At 39.9% G+C, this 21,821-nt stretch overlaps 1 protein-coding gene across 5 annotated transcripts in view; it reads right to left on the bottom strand.

The window, feature by feature from the left end:
- The window catches only part of LOC140187918 (lysine-specific demethylase 2B-like), a 236,367-nt gene that overhangs the window by 18,071 nt on the left and 196,475 nt on the right, over positions 1-21,821 (bottom strand). For all 5 annotated transcript variants that reach the window (XR_011883174.1, XM_072243793.1, XM_072243792.1 and 2 more), the window contains one exon: positions 10,289-10,452. Coding sequence is in view for 4 of the 5 variants with exons in the window: in XM_072243793.1 (XP_072099894.1) it covers positions 10,289-10,452 (164 nt within the window). In the remaining variant the exon portion in view is untranslated. The remainder of the gene's footprint in view (positions 1-10,288; positions 10,453-21,821) is intronic.

A 21,821-nucleotide genomic window follows, 5' to 3' on the forward strand; every position in this document is an offset into this window, starting at 1 on the left:
CTAAATTGCTGAATAGATTGGACATAAGGAACCCCCTTCGAGTATCGCTGTCTCCCATCACCGTCTTGTTGCAGGGAAACGAGCCCAGGGCTCCCACTGATTCAACGATATTGTTGTGTTGCAGTGATTTTATATGTTCATACAGGGAAATATGTGCTGTGTGTTTAATATCCAAACGTTACTTAAAATGTTATGTGCTATTGACTTATATAACAATTACAGCATGGAAACGGGCCATCTCTGCCCTTCTAGTCCGTGCTGAATGCTACTCTCACCTAGTCCCACCGACCTGCACTCAGCCCATAACCGTCCATTCCTTTCCTGTCCATATACCTATCCAATTTTTTGTTAAATGATAATATCGAACCTGCCTCTGCCACTTCTACTGGAAGTTCGTTCAACACTTATTTCAAGCTCCCCTGATAATTGACTTATCACAATATTCATGCGAGGAAAATATGCGCTGTGTGTTTAATATTAAATTTGTTAGATAAACCCTTTTAGAAACGAAATTGAGTGTATTAGCCACTTATCACCTATATTCCGGTCGTGATTAACACCCCCCGCCCCGAACAGAATCGCTAAAACCGATTTGTAGAAAAAAATCGGCACGTACACGCATGCGCACTGGTGCCCACACAAGGCTTCATGGTCATTGTAGTCTTTCTCGGGGTAAACCCAACGTTTTGACTGCTACTCTTGTCCGTTGGCAACCCGACCCCCCCCCCCCCACCCCTGGGTCGGCCGGTCCACAAGAATATTGTGAATAATAAACAAGTTCGCAATGCAAAAAAGGTTGGGGACCCCTGAACTAAACTGTGTGCGTGTGTGAAGATAGTGTTTTCAACCCTAGCAGGCAAAGCAATCCATTTGAATCAACTTGTCTGTACTATAACACACTACTTTAAAAGGTACTGCAAGGTATGTACATCACACAGCAACTGGCAACACTGATCATTTGCAACTACAAATATTAATTAGATCATTAAAAAAGGTCATTTTTGCTTATGTACATGAAGGAAATACAACACAAGTTGTCACAGAGCATTACGTGAATTGGGAAGAGTTATAAAGCAATACAACACTGATACATCTGTCAGCCCAGCCACGGTGCCACACAGCTAGCCCCAAATTCTCAAGTTCAGCCTAAATTCCGCTAAGCCCTGCCCCTCCATGTACCTATCCAAACACTACTTAAATTATATTACTGTACCTGTCTCAACAGCTTCCTCTAGCAGCTCATTCTAAGCACTTGCCACCCTCCATGTGGAAAAAGTTGCTACTCAGGCCCTTTTCAAAATTTTCCTCTCTCACCTTAAATCTGTGCTCCCTAGTTTTGGACTCCCAACCTGGGGAAAAGTCTTTTACCATCCACCTCATTTAACTGCTCATAATTTTAAATATTTCTATAAGGTCACCCATCATTCTCCTACATTCCAAGGAATAAAGGCCTAGCCCAGACAACATCTCCCAATAACTCAGGCCCTTCAGTTCTGGCAACATCCTTGTAAATCTTTTCTGCACTCTTTCCAGCTTAACTACGTATTTTCTATAACAGTGCAACCAAGACTATACACAGTGCTGCAAGTGCAGTCTCACCAATCTTATACAACTGCCACACAATGTCTAACTCCTATACTCAATGCCCTGACTGAAAGCCAGCTTTCTAAACACCTTTTTAACCATTCTTCAATCTGTGACACCATTTTCAACAAACTATTCATTTGCATTCCCAAATTCCTCCATTCAATTATACTTCTTAATGGCCCACCATTCATAACACAAGTCCTACTCTGGTTTGACTTATCAAAATGCATCACCTGACACTTATCTGTATTGAAATCCATTTCCACCTCTTGGCCATCTCCCTAACTGATCAAGATCCCCTGGTGTTCTCCCATCAACAGTACCTCCTAATTTAGTACCGCTATCTGCACTGGATTAAAATCCAACAATTCTCAAGAATAAAAGGGAACGAGGGAACCATTAATGAAAGAACATGCCCCACTCAATTTTCTAATACTAAACATCATCCTTAATAGCTTAAACTTGTGCTCAAAATGTTTCAAACAAACATGCTTAACAGTTAAGACACACAAAATGCTGGAGAAAGTCAGCAGGTTAGGTAGCGTCTACAGAAATGAACAGACAGTCGATGTTTCACAAGATCACAAGACAAAGGAGCAGAAGTGGGCCATTCGGCCCATCAAGTCACTCCACCACTCGCTAAACTATTCTCCCATCTAGTTCCAATTTCCGCCTTTTTCCACATATCCCTTGATACCCTGACTAATTAGATACCTATCAATCTCCTCCTTAAACACCCTCAATGTTGAGGCTCTTCATCAGGACTCAGTTATTTACTAATAATTAAAACTGGGTTTGCTGTCCTCAAATATTTACTGTCCTCCCATGTGACATCTGTTTATAATCCCACTTAATTTTTGGAAGTATATGAAAAAAGGTCATAAATATTTTAAACAGAAGAGATACAGCAGATGCTGGAAATCCAGAGCAACACATGCAAAATGCTGAAGGAACTCAGCAAGTCAGACAGCATCGATGGAGGGGTCCTGATGAAGGTTTTCAGCCTGAAAAAATGACTGTTTATTCCCCTCCATGGATGCTACCTGACTTGCCGAGTTCCTCCAGTATTTTGCACACTTCCTTTTGTTACGTACCCCGTAACTGGGTTGCCAAACCAGCAGAAATGGATCACTCAGTTGGAGTCTGGATTACTAGAACTAAGAAAGTTTTATTAAAGAAACAAGCAACACAGTAATCGAAAGGGTAATAAATGCAACAGTTCAGCAATGATAAACACACATGTGCACAGAATTAAGATAACAGTATCAATCAAGCTCTATCGTTGTCTAGGGGTAAATGACCAATTTCACAGTGACACAAAGTTCAATCCAATTTTAGTTCAGTTCGCAGTAATCGTTGCCATAGTGATGGACAACGTGGGGGGAGGGAGAGAGAGAACGAGAACGACTGATCATTCAGAACGGCTTCCACTCACAGACCGGCGATATTGCTCACAAGCAGCTTTCGGGCGAGTCCTTTGTGATGTCACCTGAGGTCACCGACTGTGACCCCTCCTCCAGATGCGGTCGATCCTCTGCAGTGAACCCGGCACCCAAGCGAGGGTGGACACACACCGGGCTCCCGCTGATCGTACCTTTCCACCCTGTGCGTTTAAGGCTGATCCCCCGATCAGCCGTCCAAGAGCTTCCCACCGACTTGTGAGAGGCGCACCGCTTCCAGGGTCTCGTTACCTCGGGGTGTCGTGTGTGTCCTGCCTTAGCGAACCTGTCCCTTTTTATCCCCCTGCTGGGGTATCGCCTGTCCATCACTTCAAACAGTTCAGGGTTCAAAGGGGGAGCCGCTCCAGACAGCTCTCTCTCCCGTCCCTTCATTACACATCTCCAGATCGCCTGTCCATCACTTCAAACAGTTCAGGGTTCAAAGGGGGAGCCGCTCTAGACAGCCCTCTCTCCCGTCCCTTCATTACACATCTCCAGATGCTGCTTCATTGTTCCTTATCTCTCCTTCCCCTGAGGACAGGTGGCAGACCAACTGCTGATGCCACTGATGCTAACCCAGGCCAGCAAACATCTTAATTTATGTGTATTCTCGTCACACTTTAAAAAGGAGATAAGGATTAAAAAAAGATCCTGAGACTCCAGCCCTGCACTATACAATTTGCTCAGCCGAGATTTGGTCCCTTCAGAAGAATCCGTTTGCACCTACTGGAAATAAAGAGAGCAGCTGGCATCCTGTATCAGGCAAGGGTTCGCCTCAGGAGATGACATCTATGTTAAAGGTGAACAGAAGTCTTGTGCATTCCCACTCTGATCCACGTAAGCCATCACTAGTCACTGGCCTCCATTCCAAGAAATAACTTTCAACCACCACTCTGTTCTTCCTACGTCTGAACCAAGTTTGAATCTTCCTGACTGGCTCTCCCTGGATTCCCCAGCACCTAACCTTCAGACCAGCCTGTCATGTGGGACCTTGTTGAAGGTCTTGCTAAAATCCAAATAGACAACATCCACAGGCTTACCCTCATTTACTTTTTCGGTTACAGGTTTCCCCCACCATCCGAAGGTAGAGCGTTCCTATGAAACAGTTCGTAAGCCGGAATGTCGTAAAGCGAAGAAGCAATTACCATTTATTTATATGGGAAAAATTTGTGAGCGTTTGCAGACCCAAAAATAACCTACCAAATCATGCCAAATAACACATAAAACCTAAAATAACAGTAACATATAGTAAAAGCAGGAATGATATGATAAATACACAGCCTATATAAAGTGGAAATATTTCTCTACAATCATTGCCTGCACTGTTCTCCGTAGCGAAAATCTCACGCAAGCACTCTTGGCAGAAACACGGCGCAAGTGCTCTCAGCAGAAAATCTCACGCAAGCGCTCTCAGCAAAAACACTCTCCAGTAACCTTTAAGCTATGAAGCTGCCAAATCATACCAAATAACACATAAAAATACACAGCCTATATAAAGTAGAAATAATGTATGTACAGTGTTGTATCACTTACGGGAATCTAGAAGACAGCGCCGAGCACACTGATGATGGTGTGTTAGGCTGAGCCGTCAGAGGTTGGGCTGGTGCAGTGGTCCCCACCCTCCAGGCAGTGAACCGATACCGATCCGCGAAGCATGCAGTGGTACCGCGGTGGCCAGGACGCACCCAGCACATCTTCAAGAAAAAAGCAGAAATAAACAAGCTAATTAATTAGGAGCCGCCTGGCACGTAAATGTCAGCCCAGATCAGAGGCGATTGTCAATTGCATCGCCTCTGATCTGGGCGGCTCCTACTTATTAGCTTGTTTATTTCAGCTTTTTTCTTAAAGATGTGTTGGGTGCCTCCCGGCTACCGCTGCATTCTCCGCGAATCGGTATCTGTCCGCCTCCCGGAGGTTGGGACCACTGGGGTGATGGGACACTGGGGTGTCATCTCACCGTCGATCAGGGCAGGCAGGTCATCTTCTTCTATGTCTGCCTGCCTCGATGTCGAAGGTCGAGGTTCGTCCTCTGATGTGAAAGGCTTGAAAAACGACGCCATGCTTGACTGCTAGCCTCGCGCATTTTTCTATCATACAGTTTTTTGTAAACCATCTTGCAAATATGCCCTAAACTGACATATCCTTTCAAAATTAAAGTCGTACTTTATCATTGCAGCGAAAATCTCATGTAGTTGCTTCACGTTCAGTTCCTGAACGACTTCACTTTTGGTCCGTTCGCTACTGCATTCGGTTTCTATTGTTATCCTTTCCTCTTCCAATTGCATCAGCTCTTCATCTATCAGTTCTTGGTCATGGGATGCCAAAACCTCTTCAACATCATGTTCGTCAATTTTCACAATGTCCTTGCTTCGTTCACCACGATCGAAACGCCTAATTATGTCTAGTTTTACGCTAAGTGTAACACCCTCACGAGCTCTTTTAGGCTTTTCCGATACAGTACCTTAGAATTCATCTTGCAAACAGCTGCTCACAGGCATGTGTCTAAGCAATGCCAGCAAGAATGCCGTTCTGAATCCGGGGGAGGAGTGGCTGCTCGGGGCACGCGCTGCTTTTTATCGTGCGCTGCCTTTTATCGTAACAGTGAAAACACCTTCTGTTAGCGAAAACAGGTAACTAACATAGGTCTTTCGTAACAGTGAGGTTTTGTAAAGCGAACGTTTGAAAAGCGGGGGACACCTGTACCTCAAAAAAAAAGCTCAACTTCCCAAACACAAAGTTATGGCGAATCCACTTAATCACACTTTGTCGATCAAAATGCTGGTGAATCCTGTCCCTCAGAATTCTCACCATAACTTTCCCACTACTGATGTCAGGCTGACTGCTCCTTAGTTCCATGGCTTGTCCTCCTTACTCTTTTTAAACAATGGAACATCATCAGCTGCCTTCCATAAGGAGGGAACTTCACCAGTGGCTAACGATGAGTCAAATATTTCTACAAGGGCCTCGGCCATTTCATCACTAGCCCTCCACAAGAGGACACACTTGGTCAGGCCCTGGGAATTTATCCACCTTAACGCGCTGTAAGGCTGCAAACACCTCTTCCCTGGTAATACAAATGTCCTCCAAAACATCTCTGCTTGTTTTTCTTATCTCTTGAGTAATTATGATTTTCTTCTCAGTTAACAAATCCCACCTTTGCAGCCTTGGCAATCTCTAAAGAGACCTACTCTCTCGTTAGCCACCATACTAATATAGCTATAGAACTTGTTGGGAATTTCCTTAACCTTACCTTCCAGATCCATCTCATACCCTGTCGTTGCTCTCTTGATTTCCCCCTTAACAGTATTCTTAATCCATCCATAGTCATCAAGGGATATGCGCAACCTAAACCCAATGTATGTTTCCTTTTTCTTGACCTGAGCCTCAATATTTCTCATTAGCCAAGGTTCCCCAAATTTGCCAGGTTTCCCCTTCATCTCAACAGGAACATCCTGCTCTTAGACAATTGATATTACACTCTTAAAATCTTTCCACTTGCTCTTCATTTTTCCCCCTTTAAACAAGCTCACCCAATCAACCTCTGCTAGATTCTATCTAATTCCCCCCAAAATTAGCTCTGCTTCATTTTAAGACCCTTATCTGTGATCCTGACTTAGCCTTTTCCATCACTATCTAAAAACTAATAGAATTATGTTTATTAGATGCAAAAGTACTCCCTGATTACCACTTCTGGTACTTGCCCTTTCTTGTTTCCTAACAGGAGGTTCAGTATTGCACTGTCCCAAGTCGGGTCCTCTATATATTGAGGCAGTTTAATGGAAAGTGCCTTTACCAATTTTTGAGATTAAAATGGGCTAAACTATAAATTATTCTATCTCCTTTATTTTTGAATGCATCCATCTGTGGATGTGCTCATTGGTCTCAGGTAGATACAAACGCATGTAATTAGCTACTTGTGTTTTAACGCCCCACACAGACTTCCAATCCAATAAGGCATGAAAATGCCCAAACGCAGGCCTCAAGGTCTGAGTCGACATTCCTTTTGCTTTAACAGGACGTCAAACTGCTGGCCTACTGTGGTAATGTACATTCCAAATTTTATCACAGTATTTTGTGCTACTTTGGCTTTACACTTAAGTTTTCCCACTGAAGTCATTCTCACTTCTGTTCAAGCTTTTTGCAATGTTACGAATTGCAGGCAGAAGCAATCATTGACCACTTTAAATTAGCTTTTTCAACCATCATAAGAATTAATTTATTCTCCAAGCCACTTTGCCACCTTCCCAAAGGACAGCAAGTTACTGTATTATTACCAAAAAAAATATAAACATCCAGTCAGCTTCAAAATTTCAGCTGCATTTAACAGAAGGCACTCTTAATATAATCAAATATTCAGAATACATAGTGAAAGTGTTTCTGTAATACAAGTGTATTAGGAAGCAATTTGAAGATGCATTTAAACCCGAGATGAAGGGCACCCTCAGTTCGTCTTCATTCCCTGCTGCCTCCTATTTTTTAACTGTTCTGTAGACAAAAATGCACAATTCAATTTTTGTCAGTAGGAGAATTAGCTGCTCTTTCAGAATTAAATATTTCCAGGACAATGGTGCTCAAAGCTTTTGTTTCCTAATTCATTTTAATTTGCATTATTCAGATTAAGTAATGATTGTTGCTTTCAAATGCAAGTCAAACTCCGAGGTAAACAAACACATCTAAGATGTGTATTCATTAAGTTTTTGGCCAATGGACACAAGCCAGTACTTCGGGTTACTTCTAATTTGTCTTGTAGTAACTATATTATTTGGACAGTTATATGTATTTACTCAAAAGAAAAGTGAACATAACTCAGCCAAACTACCATTTCCCAAGGATATGAGGCAGTGCTGAGCTTCAACTTTTCACTGTGTTGCATTTGGTGTGTAGAACTACAAAGAGACACTGTACATGACTAATTGGTAGAATGCCGACTTCAAAAGCAACCACCCTTTTGAAATGAAGGCACCAATCCACTTTATACAGTAAGGAGAAAGGTTTAAGATAAAACACTTAACACCGGTTTCAGAGCTGGTTTTAAATTTATGCCATAGACTAATGAGTGCAGTACAAGTCACAGCATCTGAAATGGGGAGTACTAGATTTAGACAAAAGAATCACACGATGAAAAAATAATGCACTTTTAAATATATGGTGCATAAATCAATTGCATAACTATATCTAATCCTCCTTAGATTCCAAGGAACAGCATAATTATCATTTGTTCATTTTGTTACATCAAAATTTCTGTTGACACAGTTAGAAGCAGAGAAAGAGGTCCTTCATCTATCTCTATTGATCCCACTTCCCTGTATTAACTCAATTTTCATGCAAAATTTTCCCCCCTATTTCCTTAAGCTTTTTCCTCTAGTTTTAGACATCTCTATCATGTGAAACAGACTCCGGCTATTTGACAGAGTGGTTACCCCGAGGCAATTACAGCTCAGGATGTTCTGGAGTTTGGAGTTCAATTCCAGTGCCTTTCTGCAGAGTCTCTGTACAACCTCCCTGTGAAATGCGGGTGTTTTCTCCAGCTTCCTCCCACAGTCCAAAGATGGCCTGGGTAGGTTAACTGGTCATTGTAAATTGTTCTGTGATTAGGTTAGGGTTAATCGGGTTTGTTGGGACTAACTCTAGAGGCATGGCTCGGAAGGCTACATCGCACTGTATCGCTAAATAAATAAATATTTACCCTATGTCCCTCGGTTTTACATACCTCTCTCAAGTCACCTCACAGCCTCCTTTGCTTCAGGGAACAGACCAAGCCTGCCCACTTCTTTACAACTCAAGCCCACCAATGCAGGGAACATTTTTTTTTACTGCATCCTCTCTAGCTTAATCACCCCTTTCTTGTAGCATGGTGATCAGAATAGCTGATGAAAGCCAAACACCTTTTCCACCACCCTATCTACCTGTGTTGGTACTTTTAGGGAAAGCATCCCAAAGTCTACTTTCAACAGCCCTCTCTTGGGCTCTGCTATCCACTATTTATGCCCTGGTCTGGTTTAACTTCCCACAATGCGTCACTCTTGAGCTATCAAGAGTTAAATTCAATCTACCATTCCCTTTTGTCGATCACAATCTTGCTGATAAGACAACCACCTTCTCTGTCCACTATACTGCCAATTTTGGTATCATCTGCAAAACATTCCAAATGAGATTTTCTACATCTTTCTAGAGAGTGAACCTATAACATTAGTAAGATACCTTTGTCCAGTTATAATATTCTGCCAATAACCTCATGGTCAGATATGGAAAAAGCGCAAATATTAGGGTTTGGAATAGCTGGACCCAGTCAAGTTTTATTTTTATACACAAACAGATGCTACTGAATTGCCATTCACATACCAAGGATCAGTGCAAAACATTGTACATTAAACTGTAAGGATTGCTCATTCAGCTTTGCTATGGCTCTAAGCTTTATTGAACTAAAACATGCAACTCGCTGCCATGCCATTTCACAACTCTTTGCTTCCAGTTAACTATACTTGCTTCCAAACCAAATTAGCTTTTAAGAATAGGCCATAGGCAGAAGTCAAAATTTCTGACCCAAAATAATTACTACATAACTAAGGTGCCAAACACAGCTGAATCAAAATCTTGTGACCCCACTCTAGTTATTAGACAACATAATGCAGACTGGCAATTTTAAGCAGAGTATTAAACTACCAAAGGTGCAGTCTTTCCCAGATGCGATATAAAACTGCAGAAATGTCTGACCTCCTCAGGTGGGCAGATCCTAAGGCAGAACAAAGTACAGGATCATTGTGGTTGATCTGGTAGTATTCAACCATAACAAAGACCTAACACCTAGTCATTTACCTTAGGTGGTTGTGAAACACTTGCCTTGAGTAAATTGGTTGCTATGGCTCTTGGTGTTACAGAAATTAATTTTTTTTTAAAACGTGTGAATGTGAAATGCCTTGGAACATTCTTAAACTTTGAAAGGCATTAAATAAGTTTATAATGAGGGTAGTACAAAGCATACTGTACAATATACAAAAAGAAAGAAGCACATTGCAAAGGAATCTGTCTATATATAGAATCCAAATAGTACAATTTTAAATGTAGCTCTGAATAAAGAGAATGACACTAAAATTCATACCAAGCAAATTAGTATGTTATCAAATTATTCAACACTTCCAACATTTCAATATTGTATTTTAAATCTGACAGCACAAGTCTCATTCTCAATGGATATATAAAAATACAAGACCCAGTGCACCCCTTCAAATTTACACAGATAAATGAAACAAATCCTTTCTTACTTTGCAACTTGTTTATGAGCCAACTGAGTTGCTTTTTCGAGATATTTGTCCAGCTAAGGTCCAGTATGATGGGCTGTCTCCTGATGATCCCACTCAGCATTGTTGGAGTGATAGATTTACAACGACTTAAGTTAATGGTGGTCCATAACCGCTTGTCACAACACCTGCAAACATTAAGAAATAAAGCCCATGAAACCAAGCAGTGGGTTAGTTAAAAGTTACCATATACATTACTTTTACAAAATGGCAATGTTCCAGTGGTCTCAACAAATAAAAAAGAACAAATTAAAAGGATGCCAGTTCTACAACAGCAGACCCTCCAATAAATATTTGTTGCAGTGGTCAGAGGTTACATTAAAGCTCAAAAGCTAAACTATAACACAATGTAAATATTTATACCTGAGGGTCTTATTGCCTGTGGTTTGTAGTTAAAATGAAATAATGTACACAGTTCAAAGATATATAATAGAAACTCCTGCATCTTAGGATTAGGAAGGTCCGTGAAGCTTTGCTATTATACAATTAGTACATAATATTAAATTTTTTTTTACAAAACATATTACTATGCAATTTAGATTGAAACATTCATGAGAGCCCAATATTCAGATTGTACTGTGCAAACAGACATCCATCTGCATTTAAAAATAATCTCTTGAGGTGATGCAGAGTTAACAACAGAAATTCAATTCAGTCTACCTCCAATTTAATAACATACAAAAGCTAAACCATGAGATTAAAATCCATACTCTTAATTCCACAGAAAGATTTATGAAATCATGTGATCCAGTATACATTTTCAGATTTTGGTTCACTTAGGTGTGCAAATAAGAAAAAAAGCAAAAAAAGTCAGATTAGTTGCATTTTACAACTGCTCATTCACAAATTTTGCTGAGAAATCAACTACTTGTTTGGCTGTATCATCAGATCTCTGTTCCACTTCTGTTGGTGGTTTACCTCTGCTGACCAGACCCACAATGGGGCTGCAGTATTTTTTAGTACTAAGCAACTAAAAAGGGAACTGAAGCTACTTCTGCGCATTCTTAATTTTATGATTCTGCTATAGATGCACACAAATAAAAGTCATTTTAATTTCTGGTCAATATGTGAAGTATCTTCCACATTTAAGGAGCAATATCATACAAATGTGTTTGATATTTATATTATGAAGAATAATTTCTAGTTTCTAGTAATTTCAAAATTGGAATGCAATCCACTATTCACCAGCAAGTGGCAGCAGTTATATACCAGTGATTTAAGTAAGCAGCTGTCCAATTATGCCGCAGATTCAATGTCGACAACATGCTCTCAGTCATTTAATTCCATTCCGCTCATGTAAATGGCCATTGCTAATAAGATTTATAACTAGTATTTTAAAAATGAGACATTGCAAAAACTAATATCAATGTTTGCATTTAATTTTAAATATATATAATTGGTAATGCTTTGATATTTCTTTGAAAAAATCTGATACATCTTGGTTTATTTTACATCATTATGAGCGATGAGCTGCATTAACATTAAATTAACTAGGTCACTGGATTCTCCCCATAGCTTACTTCTCAATTTCTTTTGGATAGATGAGACCCATACTGACAAACACATAATAGTCAAATAGTAAATATTAAATACAATGTGCAATTAATACCAAAGATGTAAATATGTATTTTTATATTACCTTTTATATAAGGCGTAAAAAATGTTGAGCCAATTTGGATGGGCAAAGAGTAACTCTGCCCCATCTCAATTTCTTAGTTACCTTTAGACTCAACTATTTCAATGTTTTGGAATTGGAATTAGGGCTAGAGCTGGAATTGGCTAATTATTTGTATTAACTGGTTTATTTACTAGGCCAGAAATGTTTCAGGTTTGATCCTTACTTTAAAATCCCTATGTGAACTTAGTATTGGAGTGTACTTAATCTGGGCAGTTACCTGGCCTGCAATCCTACTATCTGGGCCATGCATGCGAATAAAGCTCTTGTTGTTCATTGGTGTCAATATTAAAAAGCAGGGCATTTCAAACTTCCTTGGGTAGGCTGTCACATTGCAAGATTTTCTTCTGAGTTTGACATAAAAGAAGCAGCTTTCCTCAAGCATGTGGATCAACTAGACCAGATAAATGTCTATAGGGTTGGCGGCGCAGATTCAACGGACCAAATGGCCTACTTCTGCTCCTATATCTTATGGCACCTCAAACATCTTCCAAACCAATGTTCAATAAGTCAGTAGAGTCACATCTTACTGAGAGGCTAATAAAAGTGACCCCATTTACTCAAGGTGCCTTGATGAATTGGGAAGATTCAGTGCTGCCTTTCTGAATGAGCTGCTTTGAGTTGTGGAAATGGTAAAGCAAGGAAAACACTCAGAAGCTCCTTGGATGTGGCAGTGTAGAAATGAAAATTCATTGCTAGATCTCAAGTAAACAGACAGATCATGAGCAGGTGTTGAGTGAACTTAGCCATCAATCACTTATTATTGATTCTAATTCTTTGCCAGTTCAGTGCAAGTTGTTACTGTCAAGGCCCTTTTTCGCCCCATTTCGCCCCATTTCAGCTGGTGTGAAGTGGTTATTGATGTCGTTTGCTTTATATCTTTCTCAATGCACTTTCTTTTCTGCAGTTTGTTTGGGGTTTTGGCATTTTGCAAATAGCAGTTTAGCTTCTGCAATGTAGCATTTAATAAGCCTCCTGGGAATAATTGCTCAGATTTCTAACTGTCAAACTTGCTTTCTTGTTTTTATGAAATGTCTCTTGAGTTTTCTATCAGCTTGTCTAACACTAGTGGGCATAATCTTAAAGAGGGAGGTGGAAGTTTAAAACGAGATGTGCAAGGCAATTCTGTCTTTTAAAAAATACACAAGAAGTGGTAGCTGCCAGTAGAGGTAGAGGAAGCAGATATGATAGCAACAGTTAAAAGGCATTTAGACAGGCATATGAACCAGCAGGGAATGTAGGGATGTAGGCCATATGCAGAAATATGGAATTGTTTAAGGTGGCATCATGGTAGGCTGAAGATCTTGTTCCCATGGTGTACGGTTGTGCAACTCTTCGGTCAGTACAGTTGCAAAGTCTTTTTTTTCCTTATCACAATGGTTTCTTCTGCTAAAGGACTGTTGTTGTACATTCGTCTGTAGTTGTTGTATTGGTAGTTAGGCCCAGTGCGAGTCTCAGCATTCAGTCTGCTTGACAACCCTGTGGAATTAGTTTCCTGGCAGTGTATTTCACTTCATTTACAAATCACTCTGAGTTTTGTGTGAGATTTGTTATCTGCTGATACTGTGTTAAAGTATAGAAATAGTAGGTCAGCCTTTTCCACATGAAATAGAAAGCTAAACATCAATTAGTTTGGCGACCATTTCACTGCCAGTTAAACTCAATTTATCTCTCAGCACTCTTATAACTACCACGCTGAGAAAAATGGAAAGTGATATTAATGCCCAAAATATTGTTCAGACCTTTCAAGTTCAAAATGCAGGGTACATCTGCCTCTGTTCAGATCCTGCACACTAACCTGTGTTGTGTGTCCTTGCCCACTGTGGGACTGCTGTGTCCACACAAAAAGTACAGCAATCTAGTGCACAAGGACAGCTACAGAGTCACAACAGGCTACCTCACCGATGAACAATATCACATTGTGCATCCAATCTGCTGGAGGAACTAAATCGGTCAAGCAACTTCTGTGGCAAAAGTGGAATTGTTGACTAATGTAGGGTTTCAACTTCAAACTTCAACCATTCCAAACATCCTGATGTGGTCTCCAGAAAGGGGTTGGAGTAGTTGCAACTCACAGACCTTGTCACTGGACTCAGCATGAACATGAGGGTGACTAAACAGCTTATTATATGTGCAGAAGAGAAGCAGACTACCTGGAAGGCCCTACACACCTCCCTATAGAGATCAACCATCCGCAAACTGAACTGGTGAAAAAGAGATGGGCTTTTGCCTTCTGGTCAGCTTGAACCGGTCTGGCCATAATCCTCTGACCCCACTCATAAGCAAGGTGTTTTTGCCCACAGAATTGTCGCTCACTAGACTTTTTTTTGTCTTTCCACACCATTCTCTGTAAACTCAAGAGAACTGTGTGTGTGAAAAATCCCAGAAGTTGTGCAGTTTGAGATACTCAAACCACCCCATCTAGCACAAGCAATCATTCCACGGTCAAAGTCACTTAGATCACATTTCTCCCCCATTCTGATGTTTGGTCTGAACAACAAATGAACCTCTTGACCATGTCTGCTTTCTTTTATGCATTGAGTTGCTGCCACATGATTGGCTGAATAGATATTTGCATTAACAAGCAGGTGTACGGGTGTACCTAATAAAGTGGCCATTGTGTCGTATACAACTTCATCCTTTCCATGATATGTGCTCCTGATCTTCTGTACATTTCTAATTTTAATTCCACCAATCATTGGCAGCAACATTTCATGTTTCTAGTTCTACATTTCCCTTAAAGCTCTCCTTACTTATGCTTCTTAAAAGTTTTCTCATATGCAAGCCTAAACCATTAGTACTGTTTAGGACTAATTGACAGTCAATGCAATTCAGAGTGTTGTTGAAGGATGCACTGGAGTAATAAATATCCAAAATGCACTTTTTTTTTTGGAGAGTAGAGATCATTTGGTGTTCTGCGCATTACTGATGTCAACCAAAAATTGCCAAAGCAGATCAACTGCTTATGGTTATTTTGCCTTACTAACTGTAATGTGGCTGTCATCTATCATACAGTAGTGCAAGTACTTTTTAATTGTTTTGGCACAGTATTACAGAAGTTACAACTACTCTCTCTCAGCTCCATGAACTTAGGTTCAATTCTGACTTTGGGTGCCAGTATAGAGTTTCATGTTCTATCTGTGATCTAGTGGATTTTTGTTTGCCAGGGACAGTTAGTTCCCCCCCCCCACCCCCCCACAGAAGTGTTGGTAGATTGAATGGCCTCTGGAAATTACCCTTTAATTAGTTGTAAGGAGCTGATGGATTCATGAAACAGCAAGTTGCAGGACGTCAGGGAAAGTAGAAAGTAAATTGTACTGATGAGATTTCACTGCTATATTGAATAAGAAAGCATCACCAGATGGATTGCTTGGTCTCCATCTGAGTCATACTAAATACGTATATTAATAGCTTTGGCATGTCCTGTGGTGATGAAAGTAGCTCTATTAAATATATATTTTTCTGCTCTTTGCAACAGAACTTAAAATTAATAAGTTTAATGGTCATTAAACAACCTCTCTGACACAAACAGAATAGCTCTTCTATTTTATACTCTTGATAGACAGAAAATGGATGCTTTTGAAAACATTCTGTAATGTAATCTGTTAAAATAACCCTGACTGCTTGCCCTGTTCACACAAGTCCTGATTGCTTTCTTAAGGGTAACTATGCAAGATGGTGAACCACAGTGACATTCTGCGTGCTATGTACAATACTTCCAAATGTACCTCTTTTGAATTGCAAACTGAAGCATGTAATTTTCCTCTAAGCAATGTACTCTTAAATCGACTTAATGAACTACAGAATTCGTGATCGTCTGTCAGACTCGGTGGACCAAGCAGGTACATCACCTTCAAATAGATAGTTCATCACCATGGCTAGAAGCAAGGCGGGGGGATTCCAAGCCAGACTAAAGTGCAGAGGGATGAGGGGCCTCTATCCAACATCTTGTTAACAAATGTGAAATCATTGGAGAACAAAACTGAGGACACGAGGGCAAGATTGCTGAATTGGAGGGAAGTGAGAGATTATTATGTTCGATGTCTCAGCGAGACATGGCTTTCTCCCAGCAGTGATCAGACCAGAAGGCTTCACAGTTTACAGAATTCAAACAGCTCATTTGGAAAAGGCAAAAGGTGGAGGTGTGCGTTTCATGATAAACTCTGGGTGGTGTTCCAGTGTGGTGGTTTTGTCAAACCCATGTTCACTGACCTTGAACACCCAATGGGTCAAATGCCATCAGTTCTATTTACTCAGGGAGTTCTCGTCCATAATCCTGACTGCAGTTTACATACCACAAGCAGCCAACTATAATCTGACTGAGTGGTGCCATAACAATAACATCTTACTCAGTATCAGCAAGACTGAGAAGCTGATTATTAACTCCAGGAGCAGTAAACCAGAAATCCATAAGCTAGTCCTCATCGGTGGATCAGAGGTGGAGAGGGTCAACAACTTTAAATTTCCTTGGTGTTATTATTTCAGAGGGCCTGTCCTGGGCACAGCACGCAAGTGCAATTATGAAGAAAGCATCGCAGCACTTCTACTTCCTTAAGAGTTTCCACAGAATGACATCTAAAACTTTGACAAACCTCTACAGATATGTAGTGGATTGACTGGTTACATCTCAGCCTAATATGGAAACAACAATGTCTTTGAATGGAAAATCCTACAAAAGGTAGTGGATAAGGCCCAGTCCCCACCACTGAGCATATCTACATGAAACACTGTTGCAGGAAAGCAACATCCATCAGCAGGGACCCCCACCACCCAAGACATATTCTCTTCTCACTGCTGCTTATCAGGAAGGTGGTACTGGAGCCTCAGGAATCACACCAGCGGGTTCTGGAAGAGGTTTTAACCCTCAAACATCAGGATCTTGAACAAAACGGAATAAGTTTATTCAGCTTCACAGCCCTATCACTGAATTGTTCCCACAACATATGGACTCACTTTCAAGGACTCAATCTCATATTCTTGATATTTATTGTTTATTTATTATTATATCTTTCACTTCCTATTTGCACAGTGTGTGTTTTTTTGCACACTGATTGAACACCCAAGATGGTGCAGTCTTTCATTCATTCTATAATGGACTTGTTGAGTATGCCCTCAATAAAATGAAAATTTTCACCTGAAAATCCAAACTGTTGTTTCAGATTGGGTTGAAGGGAACACGAACCTACCATCAAAACTACAGTGAACATCTTGACTTGGATTTGCCCTTTTCCCATGTCAGGTGCAGCCTACTGTAGAGCACTGCAATGACTAGTATTCACAACACTGGCAAGCTAGTTTAGTAGCAAATCAATCTGAAGAATTCTGACAGGCACTAATCTTTAATAACTTAGTAAACATTTTACAGAACAAATTAAAGGATCTGGACACCTGGATTATTTTAAAATTGAACATTAAACACTAAACAAAAAAAAAATTGAACCATCATAGAATAGAGGGTAAAACATTAGAAATACAACAAGACTTCAGGTCTAGAGACATTTTCAGCAGTAAGCATGTCGCGCTGGTTTGCCATGGAGGGAAATTACTGACAGCAAATTCTGTATTCCAATATTTAACTACATACAGTGCCTATAAAAAGTATTCACCCCACCTTGGAAGTTTTCATGTTTTATTGATTTACAACATTGAATCGCAGTGGATTACTTTGGCTTTTTTGACACTGATCAACAGAAAAACACTTGTGTCAAAGTGAAAACAGATCTCAACAAAGTGATCTAAATTAATTACAAATATAAAACACAATAATTGATTGCGTAAGTATTTATCCCCTTTTAATATGACACATCAAATCATCACTGGTGCAGCCAGCTGGTTTTAGAAGAAATATAATTAGTTAAATGGAGATCTGTTTTTGGAGACCTTTGTGCAGTTCAAGTGTTTCAATTGATCGGAGTAAAAATACACCTGTAGCTGGAAGGTCCAACTGCTGGTGAGTCAGTATCCTGGCACCATGAAGACAAAAGAACACTCCAAGCAGCCCCGTGATAAAGTTATTGAAAAACACAAGTCAGAAGAAGCAGTCCATCCTCCAAAACTGAGTGACCATGCAAGAAGTAGACTAGTGAGGGAGACCACCAAAAGAACTATTTCAACTCTGGAGGAATTACAAGCTTCAGTGGCTGGGATGGGAGAGTGACAAAGAAAAAGCCACTGTATAAAAAAATTCACATGAAATTTCAGCTAGAGTTTGCCAGAAGATATGTGGGAGTCTCTGAAGTCAGCTGGAAGGCTTTGTCATCTGATGAACCCAAAACTGAGCTTTTAGGCCATCAGACTATATTTGGAGTAAGTCAAACACTGCACATCATCAAAAACACACCATCCCTACCATGAAGCCTGGTGGTGGCTGCATCATGCTGTGAGAATGCTTCACTGCAGCAGGTCCTGGAAGGCTTGTGAAGGTAGAAGGTAAAATGAATGGAGCAAAATACAGGGAATTCCTGGAGGAAAACCTGATGCAGTCTGCAAGAGAACTGCGACTTAGGAGAAGATTTGTTTTCCAGCAAGACTATGACTCCAAGGATAAAGCCAAAGCTACACTGGAATGGCTTAAAAACAACAAAGTTAATGTCCTGGAGTGGCCAATTCAGAGTCCAGACCTCAATCCAATTGAGAATTTGCGGCTGGACTTGAAAAGGGCTGTTCACTCGTGATCCCCATGCAATCTGAGAGAGCTTGAGCAGTTTTGTAAAGAAGAATGGGGAAAAATTGCAATGTCCAGATGTACAAAGCTGATATAGACCTATCCACAGAGATTCAAGGCTGTAATTGCTGCCAAAGTTGCATCTACTAAATACTAACTTGAAGGGGGTGAGAATACTTATGCAATCAATTATTTTGTGTTTTAAATTTGTAATTAATTTAGCTCACATTGTAGAGATCTGTTTTCACTTTGACAAAGAAGAGTCTTTTTCTGTTGATCAGCGACCAAAAAATAGCCAAATTAAATCCACCGTGATTCAATGTTGTAGAACAATAAAACATGAAAACTTCTGGGGTGGAGATTGTGGTGAATACTTTTACTAGGCAGTGTATATGCAGATGACAAAAGTTGTGTTATTTTCACATAAAAAGTGGCAAACTGCATTTAAAAATTGTCCAGTCGTTCTTGATCAAAACTGGTCCCTCTGCTTAATGCCAGAATGAACTTGTGGATTCCTTTGATAACCACAAAAACATCACTAAAGAATGATCCACAGAGCATCCATAACTCTTTGGGGCGAAGAACTAAAATATTCACATCCGTCAGTGAGATAAAATTCCTCTCCATTTTATAGCCAGAGGAAATCTTTTACCTTGAATTTTTCTCTGATGTTCCAGATTCTTCCACCAGGGTAATCATTTCACAAGTGTTACCCAGGCAAGCCCACTCATGCTTCAGTAAGCTTACTTCTCATTCTTCTAAATTCCTGTGATTTTTGGTGCAATCTTCCAACTTTTCCTCATAAGACAACATATTTACCTTGGAAACAATCCTAATGAATCTTCTCTATAATTTTTCTATACATATATATTTTTCCAAAAATAAGGAGACTGAACATGTACACAGTACTCCAGATGTATTGCAGTCACAACACCATGTAACCTTCTGGGTGCTAGGAAGCCTGCCACAGTTAACCCGAATTTCAGATGGCTTTAGTAGAAAAAAAGCATCATTTGAAATGACAACAGTACCAGCGCTTGCCTTACCTCAAATCCATATTCCAGTCACTCATTTACATGACTGAGCAGTTCTCTATTACGTCAACAAAACACTTAGTTAAGATGCATATTGGAACTCAACTCTGAAAACCCGCGACACAAAAACTAATGAATTTGAAAATAAAATTACTTAAATGAACTGTGGCTCCCCCTCCCCCCACTAACCTAAGACATGTCCTTATCAATTGGCCTATCTCATTTACTCAAATACTATTAAAGCCATTCAAAAATAAGGTATCTGAAACCTGATTACTTATACATATTTTGATTCATTGTTTACCGGAGTACCAGTCTCAATAATGTCTCTATTTCCTGAGGAGACTGAGGTCCTTTAACATCTGTGAGACGATGCTGAGGATGTTCTACGAGTCTGTGGTGGCCAGGGCGATCATGTTTGCTGTTGTGTGCTGGGGCAGTAGGCTGAAGGTAGCAGCCACCAACAGATGAACAAACTCATTCGTAAGGCCAGTGATGTTGTGGTGATGGAACTGGACTCTCTCACGGTGGTGTCTGAAAAGAGGATGCTGTCCAAGTTGCATGCCATCTTGGACAATGTCTATTATCCACTACATAATGTACTGGTTGGGCACAGGAGTACATTCAGCCAGGGACTCATTCCACCGAGATGCAACACTGAGCGTCATAGGAAGTCATTCCTGCCTGTGGCCATCAAACTTTACAACTCCTCCCTTGGAGGGTCAGACACCCTGAGCCAATAGGCTGGTCCTGGACTTATTTCCTGGCATAATTTACATATTACTATTTAATTATTTATGGTTTTATTACTATTTAATTATTTACGGTGCAACTGTAACGAAAACCAATTTCCCCCAGGATCAATAAAGTATGACTACGACTATGTATGCTTTCCTTAGAAAGGCGAGCAGTAAGCACAAAGTGGATACAGTATCAGCACTTTAACAACAAAATTTTATATAATTCAAAACAAAGATGTTTAGTTTACTTTATATGCAAAATGACAAATTATACACAAGGTTTATCACTGGGAACTGTTTTAGTCCAAATTAAAAATTCTGTAAACTAATTGACAAACTTCTAAGAACATTTCATTCCACTGGCCATGGCCAGAAAAATAATTACTATGTCTAGGCTATATTTATTACTTAAAATGAAAATAAATCTTCAAATAAATCAAACCTTGGTTTTAAGAATGTTATCATTCTCATATGTTTTTGCCTTCAAAAATATTGTTAAAATGCAAGCATCTCACAGTTGCCCAATGTAGAGTGAAATTATTAGATTGTAAAACAGAGTTATTACTTGACGCAAGGAAGTGGAATTAGAAGCAGCTCACAAGCATCAGAAGTACAACCCAATTACTTAATGTTACAAAACTCCCTTCCTCCTAAATAACCACACCATGAATACGCAAGTCCAAGGAGCAGGAAGGTTGGAGCTCCTGCGCTGAATCTAATAATTATCCTGAGCAAATCCACTTATTGTGCAACAACAGCTCTATACCATAAATGGGTTTCTTAACTATTTCTAAATATAATATGAGCAGACACTGCAGCTCAAAATAACCTTCGAATAATGGTTCAGGAATAGCTGCTAAGACATGACAGCTCACTTCTCCATCAGTAAAGCTGATGATGCACCATTGAAACCAGCAATGAGACTCTGTACTCCCTCCAGACCTTACAATGAAATAAAAACTACACCAGTGGAACACTGAGGGTATTTAAAGCACATTCTGTAGTACAAAATATATGACAAGAGCTTGAGATGCACATAAATTGCGTGCCATCATTCAAAACAAAATGAACAATATGCAGGAGCAACTCACCAGCAAAAGTCAAAATGGCCACAGACTCTTAACTGATATTTGAAATCGACTTGAAAAGGCAATGACAGAATTCTGACTGGTAAACAATGAAAGACTGTATTCAGTAATTATAGCTTGTAATCTTAAAAGACAATCCTAAAACACAGCAATGGAATACATATCATGGTCATCTACAAGTCATAAAGCAAAATATCCTGTAATATAATGCACAAAGTCACAGGAGATCTATCCAAAGAACCATAAAAGTAGGATAGTAGGAAACCATTTAGTCATCTCTAAGATAATCAAAAATG

Source organism: Mobula birostris, chromosome 25, assembly GCF_030028105.1.
Source record: "Mobula birostris isolate sMobBir1 chromosome 25, sMobBir1.hap1, whole genome shotgun sequence".
Lineage (NCBI taxonomy): Eukaryota > Metazoa > Chordata > Chondrichthyes > Myliobatiformes > Myliobatidae > Mobula > Mobula birostris.